Source organism: Aspergillus nomiae, assembly GCF_001204775.2.
Source record: "Aspergillus nomiae NRRL 13137 chromosome Unknown contig00361, whole genome shotgun sequence".
Lineage (NCBI taxonomy): Eukaryota > Fungi > Ascomycota > Eurotiomycetes > Eurotiales > Aspergillaceae > Aspergillus > Aspergillus nomiae.
In genome coordinates, this window is record NW_015378416.1 from 1 (window position 1) to 18,143 (window position 18,143).

The 18,143-nt window shown below is 46.5% G+C and overlaps 5 protein-coding genes across 5 annotated transcripts; 1 reads left to right on the forward strand and 4 right to left on the reverse strand.

Moving 5' to 3' along the window:
* Positions 1-508: 508 nt before the first annotated feature.
* Positions 509-1,726, reverse strand: ANOM_009867 (uncharacterized protein; the record flags this gene model as incomplete). The annotated part of the gene is made up of 1 exon (XM_015555123.1): positions 509-1,726. One exon carries the CDS (start codon positions 1,724-1,726, stop codon positions 509-511), a length of 1,218 nt encoding a protein of 405 aa, XP_015403194.1.
* A 1,219-nt stretch (positions 1,727-2,945) lies between these two features.
* ANOM_009868 (uncharacterized protein) lies at positions 2,946-4,082 on the reverse strand (the record flags this gene model as incomplete). The annotated part of the gene is made up of 1 exon (XM_015555124.1): positions 2,946-4,082. One exon carries the CDS (start codon positions 4,080-4,082, stop codon positions 2,946-2,948), a length of 1,137 nt encoding a protein of 378 aa, XP_015403195.1.
* Positions 4,083-4,886: 804 nt separating this feature from the next.
* On the reverse strand, positions 4,887-7,458 carry ANOM_009869 (fungal specific transcription factor domain-containing protein; the record flags this gene model as incomplete). Its single annotated transcript, XM_015555125.1, has 9 exons — positions 4,887-5,359; positions 5,421-5,604; positions 5,659-5,834; positions 5,883-6,156; positions 6,207-6,763; positions 6,820-6,996; positions 7,055-7,159; positions 7,214-7,336; positions 7,416-7,458. 9 exons carry the CDS (start codon positions 7,456-7,458, stop codon positions 4,887-4,889), a joined length of 2,112 nt encoding a protein of 703 aa, XP_015403193.1.
* Positions 7,459-8,498: 1,040 nt separating this feature from the next.
* ANOM_009870 (amino acid transporter) lies at positions 8,499-10,231 on the forward strand (the record flags this gene model as incomplete). Its single annotated transcript, XM_015555126.1, has 6 exons — positions 8,499-8,624; positions 8,673-8,934; positions 8,990-9,181; positions 9,233-9,394; positions 9,527-9,759; positions 9,812-10,231. 6 exons carry the CDS (start codon positions 8,499-8,501, stop codon positions 10,229-10,231), a joined length of 1,395 nt encoding a protein of 464 aa, XP_015403187.1.
* Positions 10,232-14,016: 3,785 nt separating this feature from the next.
* ANOM_009871 (FAD-dependent oxidoreductase) lies at positions 14,017-16,485 on the reverse strand (the record flags this gene model as incomplete). Its single annotated transcript, XM_015555127.1, has 5 exons — positions 14,017-14,707; positions 14,770-15,350; positions 15,413-15,780; positions 15,863-16,107; positions 16,163-16,485. Coding segments are annotated over 5 exons (2,208 nt in total), but the record flags the coding sequence as incomplete, so codon positions are not given.
* Positions 16,486-18,143: the final 1,658 nt, after the last annotated feature.

Sequence of the window (18,143 nt, forward strand, 5' to 3'; positions counted from 1 at the left end):
GAGCAGAGAAGAAGAAGAAGGAGGCCGAGGATAAGAAGAAAAGGAGGCAGAGGCCAAGAAAAAGAAGGAGGCAGAGGACAAGAAGAAGAAAAACCAAGGAAAGAGGGAGGTGACCTGGCAAGCCTAAAGCAGTATATAGACTGTGTAGTGGGACCTGGATGAGGCAGAGAGGCCATCCTCATGGGGATCCAGGTGTTGCGGGACGTGGAAGTAGGCCTGTCACCCAGACGTTGGTTCCTAGTACAACTCAACAGTTTGTAATGGCGTGAGAGAGGAATGGCTGGTGGTGGGGCGGCGTTATATATAGTGGGATTTGAAGATGTTGGAAAACTTGTTTCTTACTCTATCTTGTGATGTTAGCCTTATTAATATAACCGTCCGCAACTTTGAAGAAGCTTTGTATGTTTAGGATCAAGTAATCTTACGACAATATCAACCATGAACCTAAATAAGCCTAGGAACAAGAAAAAGATGTATCTTAACCACTGCCATGATATCTATTTTTCCATCATACATAGCCGTCTTGTGTCCACAGGCCGGGAGATAAATAGTCAAAGACCGCCTGAAGCTCAATTCCAGCCTGAGCATATGCTACCTGTAGCTTTGCATGCTCTTTCGTGCGTTTCTCCCTTGTAGCTGGAGAGCACACCATCTGCCGGATTATGATGCGCTTGAGGTTAGGAGAATGTGAATGCAGGTCATCCAGCAAACGCCACACACAGTCATAAAACTCCGATTCTGACAACCCCCGAAGCACTTCTTCACAGTCCCAGTGAAGACACAGTTCTTCCAGTGTAGGCGGCAAGAAGCTCCCAATATTAACAGTATTGTCCGTATTCATTCCTGCCAGGAGGGTAATCGGGACCTCTGCAGAGCGTAGACGGGGAAATTTCTGTAAAAATCCTTGGAATTGTTCTCTTGAGTATTCATCTTGGCAGTCAAAAGAATAATATCCCTCGTTGTATGGGTAATACTCTAGCCCTAAGGATAGTGTTTCCACAGTCTGACTAACAGACTCCAGGCCTTCAATGATAAAATCTGGAACTTCCAGGATTATCTCATCATGCCATCGATATGCTAGGCCCAAATGGAGCATTTTCAGAGAGGCCATTTGGGCCAGTATGTCTTGTACTTCATCATCTGTAATTGTTGTACGAGCAAGAACAAGTGTCTGCAGCTGGCCGAGATTAGCCTGCTGGCTGTTATAATCAGCAATAACATCCTGAAAGCTCCGTAGCCAGATTGATAAGGATTGAATGGCTGGTAAGTAAAACCATGCCATAAATTGAGCAGGGTCACACAGAGGGTAGCCGGCTGTGGTATCAAAATCATTATATAGACCATCAAACTCCTCAGCGATGGGCACATTGCTGCCATAATCCACTATACTAAGGTGGGTAAATCTTGATAGCAGGCCTTCTGGGGCGGAAAAAAGGGCATGTTTCATCATTAGCCCTGGAAATCCCAGCTTCCAGATAAAGGAATAGTCCAGTCGAAGAGATTTTAAATCGTGTAACTGGGAGAGCAAAATGGCGACAAAGGCATAAGGATTGCCATCCCCAAGAGCTTCATTCCACTTTGATGCGTCGGGAAATTCAGCGTTCTTAACCAGTGTCTGGGCAAGCTCCACTACGTCCGCAAAACCAACGGTTGCGTCCTTCATAAACTCGGGCTTCACCTTGGCTTGATTCCAGTCGTGCAGAAGGGCATTTCTTGGGGGAGACATAATAGTGATATGATGTATTAACAGGGCTAGTTCTGGATTCTGCAGGACAGTTCGCAGCAGTTGGAGGATGCGTTCAACGGGCACTGATTCCCATTCCCAAGAGACCCTATTATAAACCAAGGGACGAAGAGATATATGCAGGTCTCTGCATACTGCAGAAAGTGACACGATGTCGCCCGGCCTTAAAAAGTCCGTGATGGCTATCCAACAATCCATTGGCAACGTAGGGAACATACTGGGCGGTGTTAGTGGGGCGCAGTCTTGGTCCATTCGGTGCGACTTACTTTTGCATGTGTGGTGACTTCAAATGATTAGTAGCTTCCATATTAGTTGTCGCAGTAATTGATGGTGAGCGTCAGGAGTGAACTTATACCTAAGTTTATGGCCCCCATTTTTGTGAATTTTGTTTGACCCACTATGATGAATGCCTGAAATCCCGACGAGGACTAAGTAACTGACGGCTGAGAGAGATCGTCGCAGCCCCGTAGCCGTGGCCTACATATCTGGTCTCTATGGTTCGCCGTAGTATTTGTACTATATGTTTCCCTAGGCTATACTCGGTCCATCCCCACAACGCTTAGTGCTATCGATGGGGGCTCATAGCAGCCACTCCGCAACAACGGCTCTCCTCATTAAGTCTATTTACCGACTAGGAATACACTGTATCGCAGGATATTATATCAAAGGGGCTTAAGAAATAAATATTCTATAGATTCTTTGACGTAAAGTAAAAAATTAAGTACTATTTCTAAGAAAGTCTAAGTAGAAATACTGAAACAAAATGTAAGGATAATACCGATGGTATATATTGTCTACGCTAAAATAGCTTCCGCAAACTTACTGTCTTTTTACTAAGCTTGGTTTAGGGGCTACAGTAGATAGACTTTAGGGGCTGTAGTGCCTAGTTTTAGGGGTCATAATACAATCTATTACATATAGTGTACAGCTATTTCTCAAGTCATTTTTGTTTTTAATAGCTACACTTTATAGAGAAATATATAGAATACATCTATTTCTCAGTATTTATACTGATGTCTTATGACCAAGTACAGGGATCCTAAATACTTGGGAGTAAAACAGGATGTCTGCGGGCAGAAATCGATAAGAACCCGTTATTGTGGAGTGGGATGTACTACTTATAATAAAACCTTTTACTCTGAACGATCTAAGCTAACATTATCAATATAACCATCCACAACTAGCAGTACACGCCATTCAACTATAGTTTGCTAGAGCCCGCCGGAGTCGGTACAGGAAACTTAGAGATATCGTCAGTCGTCTTTCCGTCAATAGCGAGCTCTGCCACCACGCGGCCGATAGCAGGAGCGAACTTGAACGCGTGACCATTACCCAGGGCGACAATAATGTTGGGGTTCTTTTGAATCGGGCCAATAATGAACTGACGGTCTGGCGTGATAGAATATTGACAGGTGACGGTTCGCAGGTCCTGACCATGACCGGGGATGATAGTATCCATGTGGTCCTTGAGAGTCTTGAATGCCTCGGGTGAGGGAACAAAGGTACGATTATCAGGCGACATAATATTCATCTGGGCATCCTGGCCTGCCTTGATGGTTGGCTCGCCGTAGGTCGGGAACCCGTAGAACCATTTCTCGCCGCCCCAGATCCACACGGGGAATCGCTCTGGTTCGTAAAGAGCTGGGTTCGCTGGTTTGAAGTAGGTGATCTGCTCCTGCATGACGGTAAGGGGGATCTCGGCGCCAAGTGGTGCCAGAAGTTTGTTGATCCATGCGTCGGCGGCAAGGATCACTTTTCCAGCGCGGACTCGTTCCTTGGACGTTTCGATGATCACTCCGTCGCCGTCTGGTATCAGGCGGTCCACGCGCGTCTTCTCTCGTAGGACTGCCCCATTGGCGCGAGCTTGGTATTGCATGGTCGTCACGGCTTTGGAAGCATGCACGATACCCGTATCTGCCGTGTACACGGCGTCAATCCCCTCGGGGATGTTGAACCCGGGCCAGCGTCGATTGACTTCCTTGGAATCGAGAAGCTCGTAAGGAACACCATTGGCGTCGAGACTCCTTGTGAAGTCGCTGGAGGGGGTTGGTCCGCCTCTAGGAAGGAATACAACGCCGCCAGTTATGTCCAATAGGTTCAAACCTGACCGTCTTTCCAAGTCGGCCCAGTCTTTGTACGCGGACCGTGCAAGCGCAACGAATTCGGGGTTGCCGTATGAGGTTCTTACGATACGCGAAGTATCATGGGAGGCTCCGCGTACATGGCCCAACTCGAATTGTTCGAAGCCGATGACTTTGGCTCCTTTCACGGCTGCTTGGTATGCTGCTCCGCTTCCGAGGGCACCAAGGCCGACAACGGCAACATCATATCGTTCCATGGCTGTTTTGTCGGGAAGCTGAGAAGGAGATGAAAGAGAAGAAGTTTGGACCACTGAGGGTTGAATGAGTAATAGCATATGAGGTCGTCAGTACGAGGCATATATATACCTTTTTGCGTCCTATGGTATTGATAGTTTACCCCTCCTCAATGATAGGCATCGGAGATGGTCCGCTTCTTGTGTAGTCCACAATATCAGACATTGGAGAGATGATGAGCTCGACTCTGTCACTGCACAGTCTGATTCGAGCTGCATCCTCATGCGGCCTTCAGCCCCGACAGATTCAGTCCCCACATTCTCGGTCTTAGCTACCGGTGGCGCATGAGAACGTGAGCACGTCTCTGCTTAAAGCACGGGCCAAAAGATACGTGGAAAGGCTTTGGCTGGTTGGGTCGGGCTTCGCCAAGCATCTGATAACACTACGGCCTTTTCCTCCGATTCCCTGATTTGATTGGATAGCGGAACATCATCCGTAGTAGTTCTACCGGCCCCATAATCGGAGTAAATACGGACAGTGCCCTAGTGTCAACCCCGGTGACCAAAGTTGGGATATCGGGACATTACCGCAGGGTGGGAATGAGGGGTAGTAGACTACGGCCACTAGGTCATACAGCATTGGAAATGCAGGCGAACGACGTTAGTGATGGCGGGTTCAGCATATTGGACGTTCTATAATAAGGGTCGCCACCATGGGGGCTATGAATGCTAGACGGAAAGGTAAAGAAGATGAGAGACATAAATGTAATTGAATTGAGAATGAAGGGGTGCAATTTTCCCAGTCGAACTTCTACGCTCATTATATAGTCATATATCCAGGTCTGACAGATCATCAACCGAAGGAAACGGCCAAGTAAGACTATTCAGGTCTAAGGAATTGGCCAGGTCCATCAACTGATCTGGTCTGAGTTCGTAATGTTCCTCAAATCCTTCCGCAGACTTCGACCCCAGTGAGTGGCTATGCTCACCCGACTCGACCGGAGGAACCATGGCTACAGGATTATCCCCCTCTCTCGATTCACGAGGAGCGTGTGTTGGTAGGACCGTTGCCATATTCCCTTTCATCGCCAGCTGAGAAAGTTCACTGTCTAATTGCTTCAACTCCGACCTGATAAGTCTGGCCGAAAGGTTGCCGCGAGCGGTCATATCATCGAAAATAGCGTACGCACGTTGTGACCAAGGTGAGTGATCTCGTAGTAGGGATGGATCAATTGCAGCCGCCAGCAAAAGCGAGATCGTGGCTGTAGATGCCGCGTCCATGTCGAAAGGGAGAAAGGTTTCTTACGTAGCTCATAGTCAGTGAGGGTCACCTTATATATAGAGAGAAGGTCGGCTGCCTACCCAAAATCCCTTGTTCTAGTAAATTTGATAGGATTCTTAGGATCTGTTGAGAGGACTCCACACAGATGTGAAGGAGAGCCTTCACAGTCCCCGCTTGAAGCCAGTCCATCAACGCAGGGTCAGACAGGCCCAGTTTGGATTGGAGGAAAATGTACAAAAGGGGCCTTGTCGTGAGAATGATACACTAAATACAGAGGTCAGCATTTTTTTCGCAGACATTGCTTTGAAGATGATATACCTGATGCTGAAAAATGTACAAATGTGCCGATATTCGCGACGTACCGCTCATGGAACCCTTGGTATATAGGTTGAAAGAGCTATTCAATTGTTCAGTGACATGGGCAATGTCTCGGAGAACAGACTGAGTAGCGCTGAGATAGCGACTATCGACTTTTCCTTCACTGCCATATACAGCTAACCTTTTGTTAGCAAATAAACGCGTCCATGGTAGTATGAACGTACTCAGGTCCACTTTTGCCAGTATTTGGCATAACATAACTTGCATCTCTAGGACATTTGCGCCTTGGATATGCGTGGATATCGAAGGAAATGAAGCACTGATGCTCTCTTCTGAAATCCCCATGGGCACTCCTAAAAGAGACGACATGCGGCGTTCAAGGACGTAGCAAGTCCACCACACAAGGCTGCTTCGCTGCACGTAGTCTTGATTAAGACAGATCCCATGCATTTCAGTATACATGCCATATCCCAGTGCGTGGCGGAGCGCATTACCAATCTAAAACCATCAACCCCGAACTTAATAGAAGAATGGCGCTTCATTCTTACCATGCGATGGGCCGGGCCACGGCTGTGGACGGACTGGAGATACAATGCAGCACAGCACATGACCTGTATCATCTCAATCGGATCGCCGTCAAAGAAGTTAAAGTCCGGCATGCATTGCATGGCTTGGACAAAGTGTTCTGCGCCGACTGGGACCCGCGATCGGGTTGATTGAACCACAAATATTTTTCCAAATGCAAGAATCAGAAGATAGTGGCAAAACCACAAAGGCGAAGATCGAGCTTCTTTCACTGGATTTTGCTGGAACACTGCAAACTTCTCCATGAAACGGTCCTCGTCAAATAGATAGAACAGCTGTCCACAGTGGAACTTGACCGAACTGATAAGATACTTGGCGAATTCCGGTGTTGGAAGGTTCGAGACGTCAAAAAGGTCCTGTGGATAGTTTGCTTTGTTTCCATCCCACTTGAGATCGTAAACATGATCATCAAAGAGCAGATTCGCTGGATCGGGAAACAGCGACGACCCAGTCAGTTTCTCGTGGGTCATTCCCAGCACTCGTCGAGCGAAGGCCCAACTAGATGACGTGCCCATGAAAACTATTATACTAGTCAGAATAACACTCATGCTCTCCTATGCAAGTTGGAAGGTTCACCCGGTGTTCCCATAGGGCCTGGAACCCAGTCTGTGATGTGAAATGCGAGTGGATTTGTCAGAGGCGCCTTGACTTCCACTCCACCTTGGCTTCTGGATGTCGTTGTAGTGACATGTCTAAAGTGCAGGCCTTGGTCCTCACTCTCGGCTGACGATAGCAAGGATGTCGCGTTATCACCTAGAGACAGCATTAGCGGTTTCGGGTCAAGAATCATCCCGCTGGCAATGACGCTCACATGGGAGGATGGAAGGCTGTTTAGGGGTCGATTGCAAAGCAGCTGGTTGGTTCACTCTGTGCTGTAAGGTAGCTAGTCGGTCGTGGAGGCTATTAATATATCTGTCTCGATTGGGGTCATTAGATCTGGAGGTGGATGATAGCTGATCTCTTCACCCACCTTCGTGTGACCAGAACCGTTTCTGACAGGCTCTCGAAATGACAAGCTGAATTCCGCTTGCTACACTGGTCGCAGGGATGTGAGCCCGTGCATCTAATCTTTTGGTCACGACATCTTCTGCAACTGTTCGCTTGTTCAAGTTGCCATTAGAATATTGTTTCCCGAGCCTGGGGGAGGACGTACGCTCTAGCCACACGCTTACTTGCTCTTAGCGAGCGTCTTTCCACAGCATCTTTGGGAGGCATCTTGCCTCAAGGAACGGTCAGTTTCGAGCAGAAGGGCTTTAGAGGAGGACGTTGGCTCGTGTGGGGGCGCGGATGGAGTGGAGCCGCGACAGCTGGTGAGTACTGAAACCCAGATGCGGGGATATCAGCGAGTAGGCCGATGAGAACAACTTCGCAGATTGGCGATATGATGTTTGTCAAATGTTGCGCACTGCCTCTGTAGTTAATCTACCCGGCCGATTACTGTCGAGGCAGGTCTCTCCGAGCTAGTACCTCGTATCCACCCCGATGCCGGCTATAGCTCTCAAAGATCGGAGGCGAAGTTCTTCATGCTGTCAGCGGCACAGGTTCTCGGGTCCAATCGAGTAAATCCACGAGTAGAGTCTGGGGAGGGGGACTTGCAATTGAGGAAGGTTTGGAGTCTTCTCAATGGCATCGGATGTAAAGGCCGTAGCGCGAAGTCCCACCCACCCCACATCGACGGAGACCGACCAACCATGGTCAAGGCGAGTTTGGACTTTGGAGCCGGTCACTTGTGGATCTTCCCTGGTTCATCTGGGGATGCCGCGTCTCGGCAACGGGATGGGGTATCAGACCTCCTGTCCCTGGTAGTACCCCAGATCCCCCTCGCATACTCTCTGCGGCACGCGGCCTCTTGAAAAACAATTTGAAGTCTTTCTTCTTACGTCTAGGGACAATCTCATCGTCTTAGATTGTAAATAGGTGTTGCTTTTCTGCACTCTTAGCATAGCTGCCGTATGGATGTATAGTCAAGTTGGGAGATATGATTATCTTGCAGGTCACTACATTATTCGCGATTGACACTGTCCAATGATAACTTACTACTCGTCACCTAGATATCTAGTAAAGGTATGTCTTTCCGGAGTTACCGGAGAATCCTAAACACAAATAAGGTTCCTGAATCGTATATAAGACTAACCATCGGGGTTTTCACTACCAAGATATTTATCTTTGCTTGTCCCATATCACAATGTCTACAACAAGCCCGTTTATCCCCAACCACGTATTCTAGACAATATTCCTTCCTACCACGATACACCATGTCGGAACTTAATGATCCAAAGGCTGACTTGACGGAAAAGTCATCGAGACCTCTGGATGCTCCTCCCATAACACAAGATGCAGTCTTTGGCGAGATCACTGAATCAGGGCCGAATTACCGAAATGTGAGTACACCGTATCCAACTCGGACTCAAATATCTAACGACAGATAGGTTGGATGGCTAGGAACAGTGGCTCTCATGATGAAGACTCAGTTTGGCCTTGGAGTTCTTTCCATTCCCCATGTTCTTGATTCCCTGGGACTAATCCCAGGCATCATATGCCTGCTTGCGCTTGCAACCATCACCACCTGGTCGAACTACGTTATCGGTACTTTCAAGTTGAAGCATCCTGAGGTGTACGCCATCGACGATGCAGGAGAATTGATGTTCGGCCGAGTAGGCCGCGAGGTCCTTGGTATCGGGGTTTGCATCTGTGGGTCCTGAACGAAGCATGGTTTCTGTCGTTGTTTCTAACCAATACATGTCAGACTGGATTTTCTGTTCTGGTTCTGGGCTCTTGAGCACATCCATTGGGCTGAACGCAGTATCAGCTCACGGGACATGCACTGCTGTCTTTGTTGCAGTATCTGCAATCGCTTCATTCAGCATGGCCAGCATCCGCACCTTGGGAAAAATCAAATGGACTGCTTGGGTTGGAGTGGGCTCGGTCTTCACTGCTGGTGGGTAGATCCTTGTAACCTGCTTCGGAGTACATACTCAAGGGTCCCTAGTTATGATGGCCACGATCGCAGTCGGTCTCCAGGATCGGCCTCCAACAGCGCCCAAGGGCGACGGACCCTGGGTATCGGACTACAAGCTTGTTGGCAATCCATCGTTCACCCAGGCAATTACTGCAGTCTCATCCATTGTCTTTGCGTACTCTGGTACTCCTGGTCAGTCTACCCTATCTTTTCTCTCCTTGAGGCAGATCGAGTGACGAGGCTACCATGGGCAACCATTGGTCCCTGGCAAAGGAAATACTATGTTCCAATATCAAAATTCGTGTGCTGATAATTGCCAATTAGGATTCTTTCCGATTGCGGCTGAAATGCGCAATCCCTCGAATTACACAAGATCCCTACTTATCTGCCAATCTGCTGTGACTTCAATATACGTCTCTATTGGTATCGTCATTTATTACTATTGCGGCTCATATGTTGCATCACCAGCCCTTGGATCTGCCGGTACATTGATCAAGAAGGTGGCATATGGCATCGCACTTCCTGGCCTGGTAGTCAGCACGGTCATCGTCCTTCATGTGAGTGATCACGAATGGTTAAGCTCGACTTCTTTCTTTTGACCAAGTATAGTTCTCAAGCAAATATATTTTCGTCCGCATATTACGAGGGTCCGAACATCTCACGGCCAACTCTTTCAAACATTGGGCAACATGGTTGAGCTGCACCTTCGCCACTACAGTTTTATCTTACATCATTGCCAGTGCGATCCCCATCTTTGGCGATCTCGTTTCCCTCATCGGCGCCTTGCTGGGGACTTTCATGTCATTCCAGCCGATGGGGTGCATGTGGCTATATGATAACTGGAAAAACGGCAGAGAGCAACCAACCCTCAAATGGATTCTACTTTCATCTTGGAGCATCCTCGTCGTTATCTGTGGGTCTTTTCTTATGGTTGCTGGAACATACGGCTCCATTGTCAATATCATTGCTTCTAGCAAGGCGGCTTCAGGTTCATCTGCGTGGTCATGCGCTGACAACTCGAACTCTTGAGCGTTGGCTTTGAGAATCATGATTACATGGGCCTTCAATATTGTATTTTATACACTTGTTCCAGGATAGCTCTATCGCACCCCAAATGGAAGATGCAAAGTCAATTTTCATGGGATAGTTCAATCAGACAAACTCTCTATTTTCTTCATAGACTGTATCAGCTGGTAGTGTAGGAATGTGCGACTGATGATGTGAATACTGAGCATCTGGATTTGACTTATTAGAGGTGTGACGATCTACACCAACTTTACAGTAGAAGAAGACGTGTTATAGAGAACCTGAGTCCTTTGCATAACGGTGGATGGGACCGTAAGTAGTTGTCAGCATCTAAAGGCAGGGTAGCTCGATCGACGCCAAATATTATTTTCTTAGTTGCTTCGTACGCAATCATGGCGATGAAAGTCAACATATTCTGCCTATTTGTATATAGAGAGGGAACTAGCTATGTCCTTCGTAATTGTCAGAATTGCGCTCGGAATCTAGGCATATATTATAGAAAATAGAGATAATCTCAGCTATGAAACAAGCACATTACCTATATTTCTATACAATGAACATAGGCAACTAGACTACCTTGATAGAGTTGCGCTTATAAAGCCATTTATAGTATGGTACCCTCGCTATTCGCTGATATTAATCCTCTGCAATAGTCAGTATTACACTTCCTGTCCTATATCAAACACACTAACTCTAAATCCTCTAGCGCTCTATACCTAGACACCGTACTCAAATTCCAACTGCTGCATTGTCTCTGGAGTTGAAATGTTTTATACAGTTATAGACGTATGGTTTCTCTACGGCCACAGTCTATATCGGTCTGTTTGTTGGCAAGGAAATCAAATTGATTCAGAAATTCCGAACCCATTTTGGTTCATTGACCTTCCTGAATTGCAGAAGCGAATCGGCCAGCCACAGTAGCTTGATTTGACAGAATTATTCTAGGACTGGCTCAATTTCGGACTAGTGGAGCTGGGAAACAAACCTGACACGTACCAGCGTGGCGATTGCGCATTACACATCTCATCTGGTAATTGATAAACTAATGTTACTGCCAAGCCCCATGCAGAGGACTAAACATGGCGTGTGGGGTTGCTTGATGGTGTATCTTGCTAAAAGAAGAAAGACAGCTAGGCAACTAGATGACCTAACCTGGCAGTCAGCCTACTATGAAGCCCCGCGAATTGGGATATTGCTTGGCTGGTCACTGTCTATCAGCATTTACTCCTTCCAAGGAAAGCTATGCTGTGTATCCAGTGATATGGCAATGTCTGATCGTCACCATAACCAGCCATGATCAATTTTCTCCTCCAATCTTGTGGTTCCTGCAACTACGGGATAGTTCAGTGGGCCTGTATGCACCGGCCCCGAGCTAACAGGAGTCAGCTGTATTGCCTTTCGTCGGATACCCTGCTCATCTCGTTTGTCTGATAGACGGCAAAGTCGACACTACTTTGGTTTAGGACGCTGACGATACTAAGCCTTTGTGGGCATAGAGTATACAGTCCTCTGTAGGATCCTGGTAGGGAGTGGTAATGTGTAAGAAGAAAATTATAAATACCGTACTCTATAAGCGAGCTTGGTCCTTTTTGCTTTTTTCTCCCTTGAGATTAGTGAGAGAGGAACACGTAATGAAAATATAATAGAGCCAGGCATCATGGAATCGGCATGAAGTCAGAGTTTTACAACCGCTGTAGATCAGTCCGGTTATCATAATTAATTCCTCTCGGTCATCGAATTAGTGATAGGAAGATGACTAGAGGAGATATCCCGAGTTGTCAAATTGCGAAGAAGGGCCAAGTGTCAGTAAGGGGCATATATGTGCTCCCAAGGTTCTCTCCTGGCCTCAAGGTTCTCATTTTTTCACTCTCTGGACATAATATAAAACTGCTCGACACTCACCCAGCGACCATGCTTTGGGATTTTTTTCTGCTTTCTTTGGCTATCATTCCAGACCTTTCTGCTACATTGTGATCGGCGTGGACGACATGCCTCCATGATGAAGGAAAGACAAGGCGTACCACCCACTTTCGTTTAGTGTCTCCATCGAGGGCCCATGCCAGGTAAATATGGCGGATGGCGCGTCCTTGCTGCCTTTTTTTCCTTACCATCTGTCCATGTGGAGAAACAGCATCCGGGTTTCAGGTCCAGTCTAGTTCTAGCCTCGCTACGAGTCAACATCTCTGAGCTTCCACCACAGGCCCCCTCCCCACAAACCGATGCGAACCAAGTCATGAGTCGGATATAGAGATTACGATGAGGGATCCGAGCGGGACTGATCCGTTTTTCTCAGCGGTTCACGCGGAACTCGATCATTAAACAATGAAATTGACATGCCCCAGTCCTCTCCATGACAGCCCAGCAATGTATAAATAGGACCTCCATGCCATGCCTGTCTGATTCAGTCCATCCACCATCCTCAAACCAAGCTCCTCAATCCTCATCACAAACCTTCAATCCTTCTATCAACCAAACCACCTCTTCATATCTACCCTCAGAATGTCTCCCTGTGCTTGCAACTGCTGCAGTGGAAACTGCTCTAGCTGCTCTTGCTCCTCTTGCAGCGTGAGTCCAGTGTATCTTTGATCACCGTCAGCCTGTCTAACTTGATTTTGGCAGCATTAAATCGTACAATGTCCAACCGCTACATCCCCATCGAGCAGGCGCCTCGACCATCTCGACCGACCTCTCCACCTCCAATTTCGGGCTGTGTTTCGGGCCTGAACGACCGATATAGATTTCGATGATGGGAGGAGAACTTGTTTCATCGGGGTAGCTTGGGCACTACATCACACGCTGTGTTTGTTATTCGTGTCTCGTACATGTGAAGATATTGTATCAACCACTGTCACTACAGTCATGCGCGCCTAGGAATATGATCATAGCTATGGTACCAAACCTCTTCTTTGGTCTCGTTTGTAAGCGTAGCTGCGAGGAATGTGGGATGCTAATCGGAGGGGGGTCAAGGCTCAAGCTGACAGCTACCTACTCCTCACGAACCTACTGCAAACCGCCCCACTGGCATACATGCTCTTCGCCAGAATTTGGGGGTTGCCTTCAGCCCTTTCGCTTACCACGGCTAAAATGTATCCCCTTCCCTCCTTTCCACCACGACGTATTCATGCTGTTAGAGGCGAGCTTCAACACCAAGGTCATCCTTGTCTAAAAGCGTAAATTGAATACCACTTGTACCGTGAGACTTACTATCCATGCAATTTATATATGAACTTATATCGTCTCGCCAAACAGGGATGGCGACTCGACATACTTCGACGATTGTACCGCCCAAGCAGCAGCTCTAACACTCAAGTCGCCCGATGAACCCGCTCGTTATGGTCATCCGGGTTGGGCGTGTCGAAGTCGTAGAAGAAGTCCGTATTCCTCACGACACGGAGCCAGCCATCCCGTCCTTGTTGCATGTTGGCGAAAAAACCTTAGAGAAGGCGGCCCACCATACATTACGCCAGGTTCGGTCTCACCACTGTGGGACCGTGGAAATCATGTACTAGGAGATACACGTATTGGCATACAGTAAAAGAAGCTCTGTCCCACCTAGAGATTTCCAAATAGGCTCACATCTACAGTAACCTAGAAGGTTCTGCACAATCAACCCTGGTTTAACGCACTATTAAATCATTGATCTTGGGTCTCTTTCCATCTTACTTTATGTGATTTAGTTAACAAAGCATTCAATCACACACAACATATTTGGTTGCACTGGCAGATTCCTGCCAAGAGAACAAAATCCACGGATCTTCTCAGATATCTATACGAAAACCACCTCACCTGACATGTTCTCTAGAGGCGACGAAATGTGTCGACGCTTTCTCTCTATAATCTCTAGCCAGGATCTCCTCTCTCAGACCCCATCCCAAAGCAAACGTGGCTGCTGGTCCAAATAGGATAAGGCATAAAGGCAGAGCCAAAAATATGTATAACCAAGGTAGACGTAGCTTCTTTTCTACGCTCACATCTTTCAACTCCAAGATAACCCAGACCACTGCGCTACCAATACCGATTGTATGGGCGTTTAAAATGGCCTCCAAAGACAGAGAGTGAACCAGTCTATCCTGTTCAGGAACCGCAAAATGCCTGCATATGGAGATGCCGACAGAAATTAAAACGGTCAAAGCACATGATGCCCTGATCCATGGCAAATCGGCCGTTGGACGTTCTATTCTGTCATCGACCGTCGTATCCTGTACATAACTGGCCAGGAAGCGATGCAAGAAGCTAAAAATAACTGGGATAAGGAGTAGCTGAAGTGAAGACCATTGCGAGGTCCAAACCCATAGTGAAGGTACGTAGAAGCCAACTATCAGTGCGGGGATCATCGACTTGGCATATGATAATCGTATAGGACGGCTGTCAGGAATGAGACGTTTTGATGCAGAGAACACATAGTAGAATGTAAAGTAAGCTGGCACTGTTCTCCATAGCCCTACGCTTGAGTGGGCTAGTAGATATATTGGAAGACAACTGGGGGTGATGTTGAGATTAGCTTTTCAGCATCCCAATAATATTAGGCGAAGAAGACTTACCAGCTCATAAAGGTTATGGCGTTGCAAAACCTTGCGCTCTCCATGGCCCAAATAACCTGAAAAGTTCCCAAGTCTGCAAGCGCAGAATAAACGTCCCAAGGGCTCGAAGCTGGGGCCTTTCCGGGAGACATAATAATGCTCAAGGAGAAGCAAATCAGAAGCGGGACTGTCCAAAATAGACGCCCGGATGGTATAATCGGGGCACCGATATAATGTCGCTTCCCAAACGGTATTGTCCCGGTGCTTTGACGTTTGGGTAGAGGTAGAAACGATATACATTCTCCACCCACGCCCATGTCCGATATGAGATCTGCAAAAGCGTCCATATAGTATTTGGAAAAGATTGGGCCAGTAATCTTATAGACCACATTATCTAGCGATTGCATCCGAGTCACCATCTCTGATAGTGTACATATAAGCCTCATCCTGGGTTTGCTAACAGTTGCCCAGGAGTCCAATCTGCTTTCGATATTTGGAAGCTGCTGTTTTTCTAGGCTTTCCACAATATCTATTATTGCATTGGCCAAGGTTGCGGCGTCTTCTATAGCGCAAGATCCTCCTTGGCCGAGATTTGGAGTCATCTAACATCGGGTTAGCAGAAACAGCTAATTAAATTCATATCAAATACGCTGAATAGTCGTACCTTGTGAACCGAGTCCCCTATACAGGCTACCTTTCCGTAATTCCATCGCTCAAATATACCTTCTTCAAGAGGCAGATGGCTGCATCTAATAGTTCGTTGATATACCTCCTTAAACTGAACTCCTGCGCAAACGTATTTGCTCATCAAAAAAGCAAGGTCATTTTCCAGTTGCGACTGATCGAAACGAACAGCTTCTGGAGCGTAGTATGTTCGTTCCATCTTGACTCCAACGATCCAAAACACATGGTCCTTGCAGCCAATAGTAAGGATAGAAGCCCCCTTTACAAAGATATTGTGCATCTCTCCTTCTCTGATCCCTGCAACCGAGTTTGAAATACCAAAGACACCGCGATATTGCGTGACCATCCCTATATTGATTGTTAGAAACCATTGAAGCAGGATATCATCAATCATTGCAGATACTCTTATTTTCAGATAGCCATGAATCACCCAGCTGCATCATTTCCATATGTCGGTACATCTCTTTGTGAATGATACTGTGCACACCATCGGCGCCAACAACGATATCACCCGTATAGGTAGACCCATCGAGGCAGTGCACAGTCGCTTCTGTGGAGGCCTGCTGCATCTTAACCACCTTTTTACCAGTTAGAACACGGCTCTTGTCTGGCAACTTATTCCAGAGCACGTCCAGCACTTGCTGTCGCATAAGGAAAATGACTGGGTATCCATGGCTACCATGGTTTAGCAACAGTATACACCACAAAGCAAGGGGAGAATAGGACCAACCGAACTTGAGATAGCTTGAAGGCTCCTGTGTATCCAAGCATATGGCCTTTATCGTTCCAAGCATAGTTGTTGATTATGGTGGTTGCGAGTTCCGCAAGTTCATCCCACACACCAAGCTGGTCCAGGATCCGGGGGGAGTTCCCGGTGAAACCAATACTTGCGCCAACATTTGGAGCAATTTCCTGACGGGCCTCTAGAACGACAAAGTCAATACTGTAGGCAGCTAAAGCATGGGCAAGAGTCAGGCCAGCGATCGAACCGCCGACAATGACGACTCGAAATTTTTGGGGGTTTACGCCCCCCGAAATCGATCGCAATGGCATATCAACTGAGTGCACTTGAAATAACCTAGGTTTAAGTTGGCCACCAGTATACGATTTATATTAAATACATCGTATCTTTGACCCCTCTTTAGACTCATTTATTTTACCGGTCGATATGCTTAAACGGGTTTGGTTAATGCAGGACTGGGCGACTAGCCTGAATGTAACGTGGCCCAATAGAACAGTGGCCTCGTATGTCCGGAAAATGCACCCAGAAGCCCTTTTTCTCCACACCTTATCGTTGTACGTACTGGGGTTATATAGAGCAACTACAGCAGAATAAGTATTATAGAAGAAGCCTTTGCATTTGCATAACGGTAGAGGGAAACCTAATTAAATAGAGAAAACCTGAACCAAGGCAAAAAAAGAACGGTATCCAATCTGAAAGCCGAATGATTTCGCGATCTGTTCACCAGCATAATTCGGGTATACTAGTAAATCAATATATCATATATCACTAGACAACCTTAGAGTGACCTCGGTTCTTACCTCGAGGAGGCTTTGCTGATACTGCAGTACCATGTATATCACACACAAAGAGGTGTTTACTTGATGCAATTAGTATGTCTCATCCCTCAAGTAGGAAGGAACTGAAAACATACCAGCTATATATATTCATCTGTCAGTCTGGATATTCTCAAGTTATCCCTTAAGTAGAAATAGAATCAAGGGAGTCAGCACATACAATCTATTTGTAATACACCTCTGTTAGCTTAGATATCCTTATATTATCTCTAAAGCAGGAAGGGGTTAAACACATACACCCTATCCATAGTCAGCCATCAGCCTAAATATCATTATATTATCCCTCGAGTAGGAAGGGGTCAAACACATACAGGCTATCCATATCCAACCTCTGTCAGCCGAAATCCTTATATTATCTCTGAAGCAGGAAGGGGTCAGACACATACAATCTATATATATCCCACGTCTATTAGCTTAGATTCTTATATTATCTCTGAAGCAGAAAGGGGTCAAACACATACAATCTATCCATATCTATCTGTCAGCTTAGATATTCTTATAATATCTCTAAAGTAGGAAGGGGTTAAACACATACACTCTATCCATAGTCAGCCATCAGCCTAAATATCATTATATTATCCCTTGAGTAGGAAAGGGTTGACATACACCCTATCCATATTCAGCTGTCAGCCTAAATATCATCACATTATCCCTCAAGCAGGAAGGGGTTGACATACAAGCTGTCCATATCCCATCTCTGTTAGCCTAGATTCTTGTATTATCTCTGAAGCAGGATGATATTTAGTACATACAAGCTATCCATAGTCAGCCATCAGCCTAAATATCATCATATTATCCCTTGAGTAGGAAAGGGTTGACATACACCCTATCCATATTCAGCTGTCACCCTATATATTCCCACATTATCTCTTAAGCAAGAACAAGCTTATATCCTTACGCCCTTTTTTTTAGTTTCACTATCAGATTGTATGGGTCCTGCTATTGCAACAGCAATAAACATAACTGCATAAAGGATAGCAATAAGCTTCATATTGCCGAAAGACTTCATTATAGCCGTCACAAGGGTAAAAGATAGTTTAACAGATGAATTTTGGAAAAGGTCGGAGACTGAGATTTCGTTTATATAATTACTATACAGCAGAGGATCCCTATATATACCGAGAATATTAATC